At 37.6% G+C, this 12860-nt stretch overlaps 1 protein-coding gene across 20 annotated transcripts in view; it reads right to left on the bottom strand.

Annotated features, from left to right (window-relative positions):
• The window catches only part of ptprm (protein tyrosine phosphatase receptor type M), a 541643-nt gene that overhangs the window by 296971 nt on the left and 231812 nt on the right, over positions 1-12860 (bottom strand). For all 20 annotated transcript variants that reach the window (XM_062980499.1, XM_062980500.1, XM_062980503.1 and 17 more), the window contains exon 7: positions 7382-7675. In XM_062980499.1, coding sequence (XP_062836569.1) covers positions 7382-7675 — 294 coding nt within the window. The remainder of the gene's footprint in view (positions 1-7381; positions 7676-12860) is intronic.

The following is a 12860-nucleotide window of genomic DNA, read 5'->3' as shown; positions in this document are numbered from 1 at the left end:
CTTAGTCAAGGATTATTCAGTGATGGCATGCCATATCTGTCCTCTGAAATATTACCAACAGTACTTGGGATTCCATGGCAATCCCACATTAGTTCTTCTAACCTAAAAAAGGGCAAGCAGTGCCACCTTCTCATTCTCCATCAATACGATCAAGATAGCCAATGAATTGGCAGCCACATGTTCAGCAGAAGTCATTTTGTAATGCTTTTACTACACTTAATTCTGTTTCTATTGCTGGCATTTCTCTTAAACCTCTTAAGTTGCCCCCTACATTTATTTCCCGTAAAGAGCAGAGACAATGGCAGTTGATGGCTTCCATGTCAGCAGAGAGGTTAAGTCATTCTGAGTTTTAGTCTCAACTTTAAAGAACTCTCAAAACAGGATCGACACCTTTGGTAGCTCATTTAAAGTTCAGACCAAAACTTGCAGCTGCTGTACTTCCCTACCAACCTTAGGCCCACCAGCTGTCATTGTGGAGTTTGAGTACTTTTTAATTGTTCATTTTCTCTCTTTTCTTCTTTCTAAATGGCAAAAGAGCAGTCATAAAAGTGAAGGAAAAAAATAATTAAAGATTCCCAAATCTTAATTTTGAAGAATAGAATGTCACAGTACTGTGAATGTAACTTATGTAAAACACTTTGTATTTCATGTCACTATAATAATTAATAATAATAATAATAATAATAATAATAATAATAATAATAATAATATTTCTTGCCCGCCTTTCCTCTGAGCTCGAGGTGGGTTACAACATTACTAAAATATAAACAAACACATAATCATTTTAAAACACTCTGTAAAATACACATATTGAAACATACCTCCACAAAAATATATATCAAAATACACAAAACAAAAACACGGCATACAGTGGAGTTTAAAATTTACCATTAAAACAGCTAGGCCTGCTGAAATACATAAGTCATCACTTGTATCTTAAACTCCGACAGCTGATGAAGCTATCAGAGCTCTACCGGCAGGTCGTTCCACAGTCATAGAATCATAGAGCTGGAAGAGACCTCATGAGCCATCCACTCCAACCCCCCAACAAGAAGCAGGAAATCGCATTCAAGGCACCCCCGACAGATGGCCATCCAGCCTCTGCTTAAAAGCCTCCAAAGAAAGAGCCTCCACCACACTCCAGGGCAGAGAGTTCCACTGCCGAACAGCTCTCACAGTTAGGAAGTTCTTCCTAATGTTCAGGTGGAATCTCCTTTTCTGTAGTTAAAGCAATTGCTCCTTGTTCTAGTCTCCAGGGCACAAGAAAACAAGTTTGTTGTGGAACTGCTGTTTAAATGGTCCTCTGGGTGGTGGTTGCCAGCTGATAGTAAGCACTCCTGATCGTTGCATCTACCCAGGCTGACATCTGGAGAGACACAGATCCAGGAGCATTCCCAAGCTGTGAACACAATGTTTCAGGGGGAGTATAATTCTATCAAGGATTGGTCGACACACCTCCACCCCCAGATTAGAATCCTTGATGGCAAGCACCTCTGTTTTGTCTGGATTCAGTTTCAATTTGTATTTCCTCATCCAGTTTATTACCTCCTCCAGGCATTCATTCAGAGGAAATACACTATCCTTAACTGAAGCTGCTTTTGAAGGCATGGAGAAATATATTTGGGTGTCATCAGCATACTGATAACACCCTGCCCCATGCCTACAGAGGATCTCTCCCAGCGGTTTCCTGTAAATATTAAAAAGCACTGGGAATAGAATGGCACCTTGTGGGATACGACATAGCAGCTCCTTTCTTTGAGGAGCAGCTATCCCTAAGCGCCACCATCTGGAACCTACCTGAGAGATACAACTGGAACCACTGCAGCACAGTGCTTCCATTACTCAGCCCCTCCAGGTGTTCTAGAAGGATACCATGGTCAATGGCATCAAAGGCCGCTGAGAAGTCTAAAAGCACCAACAGGGACACAATGTCTGTGTTGGTGTTAAGACAGAGATCATCTACTAAGGCAGTGGTTCTCAATCTGTGCGTCCCCAGGTGTTTTGGCTTACAACTCCCAGAAATCCCACCCAGTTTACCAGCTGTTAGGATTTCTGGGAGTTGAAGACCAAAACAAGTGGGGATGTAAATGAAGGCAAACTTCCATTCCTGAAGTAGTGGTTTACTGTTTTTCAGCCATTTAGAATATTTAGGGGGTATAAAAATAACCCTTTCACATTAACATTGAAACGCTTTGGGAAGTCGCATTGCTGTAATCATTCAATGTTACCCAAAGAAAAAAGTTAGAAAGGATGGATGTTAACTGGTTTAAATTATTTTCAACGATGACTAAGAAACCGTCACTGAATTAATATCCTTTACATTTTAAAGACATTTTCCTACAAATTAAACAGGATGGGATAATAATTAACTAAATTACATTTAATTATTTAATTAATTATTTAATTATTCTAGATCAGCGAGTTTCAGGCAAGCTAGCTTTATTGTATGTAGAATCTTCTTAGTGGCCCTATCTTTGTTAAAATGGCCAAGTTTTACTATAAATCCAATTAACTATCTCTCCATTTTTACCTGCAGACTTTCTGAAATTATTCTGCCTGTCAGAAGCATTTTATACACTTCCAAACACTCAAATGAATTCTTTATTTAAAAATCTACAATGGTTTTGAAAAACAGCTGTCAGGTCCAGCTTTGGATCTAGTAACTTTTAGAAATAGATTATTCTTCCTGATTTACTAATCCTAGTGGGGTGGAGGAAGCTGTATATCCAAATGTAACCAGGATGTGAGCTTCCCACAACAAAGGAATAAATAAAACAAAGGAGTAAATAAAAGATTCCCCAACCATGTATCACTCCCCTCTCTTCCAACAGAGAGGATGAGAGCATGGCTCTTCACATTCAATAAGCCTAAAATTTACTGGAACAAATTCACATTATCATGGCAGCCACACAATCTCAGGCCACAACTGGGGCTTTGCACTGCATGCTGAAATCCAGGAACAGAATCAAATTGGACCTCTTCAGCATCATATTTTCTGAAGCCATTTCTTTTTAAAGGAAGAGAAAGTTACTTCAATGAACAAGCAAATTAGCTAACAGGTAATTGTCTTATACAGGTTACTATAGCACGGTATAATTAGAATTACTAATAGGGCTACTTTAAATAAATATGTCACAGAACATACAGAAATAAAGATGAAGAACAGCAAAATTTATAAGTGAATTTATAATTCCCAGTATCTGCATAATAGACAAATGAGCTATATTCATTTTGTAATGAATCAAGCAAGAGCACAGAGCACTGAAAGCCCTCCTAGACAGAAGTATGACTATGGTTTTTTTCAGTCATAATTATACTCAGGGTTATTCATATTTTTTCTACCGGATTTGATCAGACTTTATATCAGACAAGCATAGTTGGAAATGGATTGTCTAAAGCTTCTACAGTTATTTTTGGTGTCATAAATGAAGAAGTTAAATTGCGATCTTGATTCATTTAGCCTACAACAATTATAAACCATAGTGAATATCATGGTGATTGTATTATTTGTAGATTTATGCTACTCATGTAGAAGCAGCTTGTACACCAAGTCATTTCCACCCATATCTGGAAAAAAAAAAGTCTCTCTTCCAAGCCAGTCTGACTTTATTCGAGATTCCTACTGGGATGGTATACTGGCACAAGTTCTGGTGTACATTTTTATGAGCTTATATAAAGAGGTATCCAATATATTTGTACACAAGCAGTTCCCAAAGGTGCCACACCTTCATTCTCCATGATTGCAATGTCTAGTGAGAGGCCCCTAGGTTGATGTAAGATGTCAACTCATTGTTGGGACCTGCCTATCTACCTCTCTTTCTTCTCAGTAATCCTGCATGTTACATATACTCATATATATATAAACCTCAAGTACAAGTAAAGGGCAGGATTAGGGGCCAAATTATTAATTTTGACATGACTCATGAGTAAATTTAGAGTCACTCTGTGGAGGGGGGAAAGTGCCAGCAGCACCTAAGGGGCCAGTCACTATCACTTACTTATCCGGGCATTCAGAACGGCTTGGGATCATATTAAACTCCTCCTGTTCAGGGCTGCTTAGAATGAGAAGAGGGTGGTTTACAACCAAGTCAACAACTATAAGATTACTCTCCCCCATTTGCCCAAGGCACCCCACATCTCATCCATTGCTGTGGCTGCAGCCGCTGCTGCCATCCCCAACTCAGAACTGCACTCATGCTCTTAATCCAGATCCTTCTCCTGCACTAATGGCAGTGGCACACTTCTCTCCTCTGAGTCCTGGGTTACAGGATGATTGAGGCAGGTCCGAGGGCTAATATGTCCCATAAGAGGAGCAGAATTCTGGAACCAGAGGAGAGAACCACACCTACATTGCCACCAGAGCTGGAGAAGGAGCCAGAATAGAAGCAAATACTTTAGGAATGGTTTGCATTGACTGTCCATAATAACATCTAGGGCTTTGAACCAACATCCATGAAAAAATTGTCAAAGTTAAAAATTGGGCTGAAAAAAGGTTATTGCATGAAAAACCAAGTCTGAACTTGCAATCTCTATGACAGCTAATGCTTATTTCCTGTTGAAAAATCTGTTGATCATACTTCACAATCAGAGGCTGAAGTTTTATGTATAATACATGGAACTAAACCACATTAAACACAGTAGGACTTAATTCTAAGGAAACATGCACAAGAGATTGTGAACAAGCATATGTCTGGATAAGGAAGATTTATTTATGAGATTTATGAAAGCTATGGAAGCTTTTTTATATACAAATCAGGTTTGAAATTTGTTAGCCTATGCTAACTCAATGTATTCTCATTGTGTTGAGCAAAAACATATTTTTACCATTTAGGAAAAATCTTAATATTATTTTTATAAAGAGTCCTAATATGATTTTTAAAGTTTCAAGGTGGTATGATCTTCTCCAAGAGAAAACATGTATATCATACAATTATCACCACAAAAACAAAGCCTTTTGAGCAGCTGCATCCCATCACTGGAATGCCCTTGTGCTTTCTGATCTTCTTAGCTCCTTCTGCTTTTAGAATGTAACATTTAGATGCCAATGGGTGTTTTTATTACGCTAACTTTGATTATATATGACTTAATATTCACTGTTGTTGTTTTATTGCTTATTTTTTCCCTATATGTCATAGTTGCAAAACGCTCCTGACACTTTCCAAGTTAAAGAGCTTTATATAAATAAAAATCTGAAAATTGAGAGTTTTAATCATTTGCATCCATATCTATACCACTATGTCATCTATAAACCAGATCACAAATGCTTAACTAAGGGGTCACATGGCCGTATGGACTTGTGAACAAAAAATGAACCATCATCTCTAAAAAGTTCAGCTACAGCACTAGGTGGTAATGGCAGTATACCTCTCTACAACAAAAATATCTGGGAAATGTCCATCCCACCATAATTCCTTCAGAGTTGTTTTCTCCTAATGGTAGACTATTTGGCTGATGGCTCTGAACACACAGAAAAGCAGCACTGAAGACCTCAAGAGCATTTTAAAATAAAAGACATTACAGTGGATTTAGACACAAAGAGTTTACATCCATTCAACATCTCCGCAAACATATTCCAGAAGGTAACATCTTGTTTTATTAGAATTGATGCTGTACCCATCAAATGTTTCAGACACGAATGTACTGTGTAAAAAGGTCTGTGACACTCAAATCAAATTGATATAAAAATGGGGGAGAGGGAGAATATCAGTCAATAGCTGATATTAAGTTTAAGTGAACCATTAAAACCCATCAATATACAAAGGTGTCAGGACATACTTCTCTAGAAAAAAATTATTCTCCTATTTGTTTCTAAATTAAAAATATGATCCCAAAGGCACTGTCTACTGATATCAGAGCTCCATGCTACACCAACAAGCATGAGACTAGCTTTCGAGGCCCCGGTCTCTTATCCTTCAGTAAGAGTTAACAGACACTCCAGGCTGCCACTTTGTTCCAATTTTCCCTAAACCCTTTCATGTCATTTTTTCTATGTCTTGCCTGTCTTGCTGCTTCCCTCCATGTGAGCTCTTTTTTCTTTAGCAGCAATTAAAGAAGAGGAAAGGGTTTGGACAGGAGAGAAATAAAATGATTCTTTTTTCCCGTTAACTTTATTCCAACCTGTTATCTTTTGCCCCTTCTATCCCTTCTCATTTTCACCATAAAACACTTCCTTTTAATTTTTTTGTTAGAAAAACTATCTTAAAGCAATGGCGCTAAAGCATTTGGCCCCTATATTTGAAGGGATCACTCCCTACATTCATGCATTAGTTGATCTGAGAACCCAAGTGAAAGAAATCTTTCAGTGAGATCTATCCCTCCCAAATAAAAGTCAAAGAAAGGATAACAGAGAGAAAGGAGGAAATATTATGAAAACAAAGAAGGGAAGAAGGATGGTAACACAATCATGTCAGTTATCACAAGCCACATGATAATCAAATGCATTTATAAAAAACTCATCTCTAGAGTAGGAACAAAGTAGTTTGGAATAATACAGCAAGGAAGCCAGAAACAGCGTGTGATTGTCAAATATGGTTTGGTCTTTGATAAATCCAACCAATCTAGGGAAGAGCTTTTTGTCAATTTGAAACTATTTCCAAAGAAATATCTGTGCTCTCCCCTCTTGGTTTTTAAAGACCTGCTTGTTTTGTTTAGATTGTATATTTTGTCAAGTTTGCAATTTTGAGTATTTTATCCAGTCTACCTTTTGAAAAATTCATATATGCTTTCGTGTTTTTATGTTTTAGTTGACATTGGTCATTTCTATAAAACAAATATAATCAAAACTTAATTAAGTTCTATGTTACTTCATTATTTACATATTAATGGATTAAGTGATTTAGAACATAACCCTCATCAAACTCTGAACACAGATCCCCATGACCAACTGCACATACCTCATGGGATTGGGGGAAATTGAACTGGATTTCAGAGAGTTGTTGTTCACCTGTATCCAGAGGAACTGGGACCCCCCACCAACACTGGACCGGGACCAAACTTGGCAAACACTCCCAACATAGCCAACTGTGAATACAGGCAGGATTTGTGGGTGATTGACTTTGGCATATGGGAGTTGTAGTTCACCCACATCCAGAGAGCTCTCTGCAACCCACCAATGACAGATCTGGACTACACTTAGTATACAGACCCAATGTGACCAACTCTGAATATGGGGTTTGGGGATGACTGACTCACGATTTTTAGGAGCACATCCTTATGCATTTTCTAATGGGAGCATTCATAAAAAAAGGAAAGACTGGCTTTTAAAAATAAATAGCATTACAAATAACCAAACATCCAAAAACAAACAATGCCTTTTTCAAATAACCCGGGCATCGCCAGGTACCAAAGCTAGTTTAAAATAAAACTCAAGATATAGACTTACCAGCACATTTTGTTCTTGTTTTAAGAGCTGGTCCAGGGGATCCAGTACCTCCTTCACCTGGTCTAGTAAGCAGCACGCTAATTTCATATTCTGTGTCTGGATCGAGATGTCCGATTTTATAGCTTGCAGAATCTACTGGTTGTTTATCATACCAATTTCCACTGGAGGTGCGATATTCTACTTCTCTCACAATGATGGGCCCATCTCCATTGATGGAATTGGCATTCAATTGTATCCATAAATAGGTCGCCCCAACAGATGACAGCTGGGGTGGTGCAATGGGAACAGGAGGCTCTGAAATGGAAATGAGGCACTTTAAAAATAATGAAGCAAATCCCGCAAATATCCACATCCAACAAATAAAGATATCATAATACCGATTCAGCTTCTGAAAGCCTGATAGATAACTATATGCTATACTAGCTGATTTATTTCTTTCCCTTTCTGTTAGGGAGTTCCAGAGTCTGGGAGCAGCCACTGAAAAGGCCTTCTTCCCTTATTCCCACCAAATGAGCCTTTGAAAGTGGTGGTACAGGGAGAAGACCCTCTCTAGATGGCCTCAAGAGTTCTGATGGAGTAATAAGAGATGACATGGTCCTTCAAATAACCTATATTCAAACCATATAGGAATTTTTGGGCCAAAAACAGCACTTTGAATTATACCCAGAAATGAATCAACAGCCAAGAGAGCTGTTGATCCCTGTAGCCACCTCCAATACTGCTGCAGCTCTTTGGGCCACCTGAAGTTTCTCAGAACTTTTTAAATACAGTCCTACATAGAGTGCATTACAGTAATCCAAACAGGATGTAGGCATTTACTACCCTGGACAGATGTTTCCAGGAACTGATGTAGTTGATCAGTGCAAATACACTCTTGGTCACTGCTGAAACCTGGGCTTCAGAAGTACCCCTAAACTGTGAACACGTCTTTTCAGGAAGAATGTGATCCCCACCTAACACAGACTGAATCCCTATTCCCTATAATGAACCCATCAAGGAAGTTTCTTACCTTCCCTGCTGAGACAATGTTAGTTGCCCAACATTACCAAAGGAGTTTCCATAGCTGAATGAGGATTTGAAGTTTCCAGAATCAGATTCCAACAATCAAACCACTGCACCCTCTAAGCTAAACCTGTTTCTCCTAGAGGTAGTTTTCCTGAAGCATCCCTTCAAAACTATAAAATCTTCTCAAAATCATATTACCACAAAATTCTCTCTTATGAGGCTACTAAGAACCCTAAATTAATTTCTAATTCAAGCCTTATGAATCACACTGCTATCCCATGCTGAGAGAAAGGCGGGATATGAATGAAATACATACATACATATATACATACTACTTTCTTTGAAAGTTTAGTTCATATTTTGTAGTGTCCTTAAGTGTAGATATTTATGATATTTATAACAATGTATTACAAGCAAAGAAATATAGATACAATTTAGCCAAAAATAATTGCACTACGCATTAAATAATATACCGCCCTGAGTCCCCTCGGGGAGATAGGTGCGGGATATAAATAAAGTATTATTATTATTATTAACACAAAGACATAATATAACACAGCAAACACGTTACATTATTATTATTATTATTATTATAATATAAAAACTATAATTACATAACATTTGAATATTTTATTTTTCTGTACAATCGTATTCTTGTAATGTTTAAAAATGGACAAGGCTAGAGCCATATATTTCTTTCTAGTTTTCTTATACCTGCTTAAGCCCAGAGCTATTTTTAAATGATGGCACTTAAACAGTAAGTGTCACAGTGCAAATGATAGGGAAAATGTTCCTCCACTAAAGGAAACAACACTACATTTTCCCACATTAATGAGATATTGTCACTGACTCCCATAGGATTAAAATGACAAATTTGGAAGGAACACCTATAAAGTTCTTGTTATTGTTGCTCAATACGGTTACATTAAGCATATCACATAGATATTTTTAAACAGTATGTATGTAAAATGTCACCAATCAATATCTATATATATAAAAGAGTGATGGCATCAGGGCAGCGGACAAAACAACAAAACTACAGGCCCCCCAACCTCGAAATTTGACAACACAACCCATCATTCATGGCTCTAGGTTGATACAACAAAAAGAAAAGAAAAATAAAGTCCTAATTACAGGGAGAGGAATAATAGTTTTTATCCAATTGCTGCCAGTTTGAAGGCTAAGCTCCACCCACTTGGTCTCCTAGCAACCTCCTTAGCCCAGGGGACAGGCAGAGTTAGGCCTCACTTAGGCCTCTTCCACAGATTATCAGATTTTTACTGGATTATATGGCAGTGTAGATTCAAGGCCCTTCCACACAGCTATATAACCCATTTAGAATATTATATTATCTGCTTTGAACTGGATTATCTTGACTCCACACTGCCATATAATCCACTTCAGTGTGCATACTAAACATAAAGACAACCGTACAACAGACATTCAATACCACCACTACCTCAACAATTTCTCACCAACGCCACAGCAACGCGTGGCCAGGCACAGCTAGTGTACTACTAAAAAAGCTTAACCGTTTTACAATGCAACAATGCGCTTAACTACAAAGGCTCTACTGTATATAAACAAGTGCTTTATGCAAAAACTGTACCATTTAAATAGCTGTGGCTTGATTCAAACTGACCTAGCTTCACTTTTATTAGTCTGTTTTTTCATCAAAAACATAAAATGGAGCTTGGATAGAACATCCTCAGGCATTTATGCAGCCATGCTGAAGTAATAGTTAATTGCATTCACATTTCAAGTGCTGGTAAGGACTGCTGAACTACTATTCAAAATTCAAGCTCAGGATTGAGGTGGCAAAGGTTAGTGGTTATACCAATTCATTTTAGGTTATTCAGGTATTCTAAATAGGCAATATGTTAATAGTTTCTCTTGCCTGAAGATATTTTCTGACCCTCCATGCGTGGAATACTCTTTAAAACTTGTATTCAATGGCTTGTTTTGTCCTAGTACTTCTGCAACTTCAGAAGTACTTCCTAGTACTTCTGCAACGTTCAGCCACAATAACATGAAATTTGATATAAGCATATCCACCACAACTCAAAACAAATCAGAAAGAAAAGAAAGAAAGGAAACAATATTACAGAAGTTTTTTCAGGACAGATCCCTATTTCCAAGTGAAGTGACTTAAGAATATAAGATCTGCACCAACTGCTTTTAAGTAACCATTACAGAACATAAACTATTTGAGGCTCTGCAGAAAGCCTCTCTTTTATCGTTTTTATAATGCTAAAATGTCAAATGCTGGTAAATCATCCACAACCTTAGGGATAAGCATACAATATTAATCTAACTGGATATTTAAATGAATGAGTGAACCCATGTGGCACAACAGATGAAGTGCTCGTCTTGGTGCAGAGAGACCTCCGTTCAAATTCCTACTAATAAAGCTAACTGCACTATAGTCACAAGTCACAATTCAGTGTATCTCTAACCCAAATCAATTTGACAGAGTTGTCACAAAGATGAAATAGGTTACTCCCATGTATATATCTCTGGAGAAATGTTGAAGTACCAATCTAACAAACAACTAAATAAAGGTAAACGCTAAGTAAATGCTAATAGAGTATTAATATTAGATGACTTGAGGGATTTGTCCAGATGTTGCATTCCAGGAAGAACACTAGAAAAGGGGGAAACAGAGACACTGTCAGGTACACAGGGAAGTGAATGTCTTCTTCAGGGGCACTGGGAGACAAAACATGAGATAGCAATATGCTCTCTATAAGAGCTCTCGTCAAATGAACACAAGGGAACATGTTGGGCTAATTAACTTCCCATGTACCTAGGGTTCCTGTCTCCCCTTACTCCTGTATTGGTTTTCTTTCTCCACTTCTTTGCTTTCAGAAGGATTCTATCTTACATAAATGCAACTAAAATGTGTTTCTAAATAATGCAATTTTCCTTTTTTGATCTATAAGACATATCACTGATGGGACTGTGAGAATACAACCATATTAAGAACATGTTAAGAACCATATTAAGAACATGTTAAGAACATGCAACCATATTAACAACATCTCCTTTCATCTGCTGGGGTTTTGCGGTCACCAAAATCTACAAAATTTATACTCATAATCTAACAACGTTTAGAACTAAGTCAAATAATGCTGCATTAATTCCTGGAGATATCTGATATAGCCATGGCAACACATATCTTGGTTACAACCCATCTGGATTACAGTTGGAGTCAACCAACTACAACCTGAAAATATTCAGGAAAAAATCCACAAAGCAAACCTTGATTTTTCTACACATAAAGCATTACGCTGATATATAGACATACTCTGCTGTAATCTCCTGTCATTTCACACATCTTCAAGCTTCCTCCAACACTTGTTTGAGTTGTTCACCATTTTATATAAGAGACTACACTATTGCCCATTCTACACCACTGTCAATAATGGGAATTGAACATCCACCAACTTTGGTATCCACGGAGGATCTGAAACCAAACCACAGTGCAAACTGAAGACTCACTGCATTGTACTCCCTCCCCAGTGACATTAAATCACCCCCCTTCCTCTTGACCTTCATAAAAAGAGTAAAAACATGGCTCTGGTATCAAGCTTTCAGAGAATAATCACAGTGCAATAGACTGAATTGATATTATGTGAAATGACTACCGGAATGGTCTGGACAATGATTGCGGATACTGTGATTTTAAATAGTGATTGTAATGTTTTAATGTAATTTTAATTTTTAGATGTTTATTTTAATTGTATATTGTTTTTTAGGCATTGAATTGTTGCCTATCTGTAAGCTGCCTTCAGTCCCCTTTTTGGTTGAGAAAGGCGGGATATAAATATAGTAAATAAAGAAAATAAATAAATACCGTATTGTACTTTATGTAGGGATGCCTCTATAAAGAGCTGGGAAACTTCAGTTGACTTGAAGTGGTGCTCCCAGATTGTTAACTGGGATTGTCTATAGGGAATACTCTACTTCCTTGTTGCAAGAGCTCCACTAGCTGTCAGCTGAAAATAATGTTTATGACTATCTCCCCAATATGGACCTGTCAGGCCCCAAGATCTCTGACACAGATTTTTCTCTCAGTCCTACCACAGTTCCAAGTACAGTAGGGTCTCACTTATCCAACGTTCTGGATTATCCAATGCATTTTTGTAGTCAATGTTTTCAATGCATTGTGATATTTTGGTGCTAAATTTGTAAATACAGTAATTACTACATTGCATTAATGTGTAATGAACCACTTTTTCTGTCAAATTTGTTGTGCTTAATTTGTAAAATCATAACCTATTTTGATGTTTAATATACGTTTTCTTAATCTCTCCTTATTATCCAACATATTAGCTTAACCAACGTTCTGCCGGCCCGTTTATGTTGTATAAGTGAGACTCTACTGTACTGTATATTTTCTTTTTTTGTGTCAGGAGCAACTTGAGTAACTGTAAGTTTCTTCTGGTGTGAGAGAATTGGTCGTCTGCAAGGA

Source organism: Anolis carolinensis, chromosome 4 (genome assembly GCF_035594765.1).
Source record: "Anolis carolinensis isolate JA03-04 chromosome 4, rAnoCar3.1.pri, whole genome shotgun sequence".
NCBI classification, from domain to species: Eukaryota; Metazoa; Chordata; class Lepidosauria; order Squamata; family Dactyloidae; genus Anolis; species Anolis carolinensis.
This window is presented reverse-complemented; position numbering and strand designations above follow the sequence as displayed.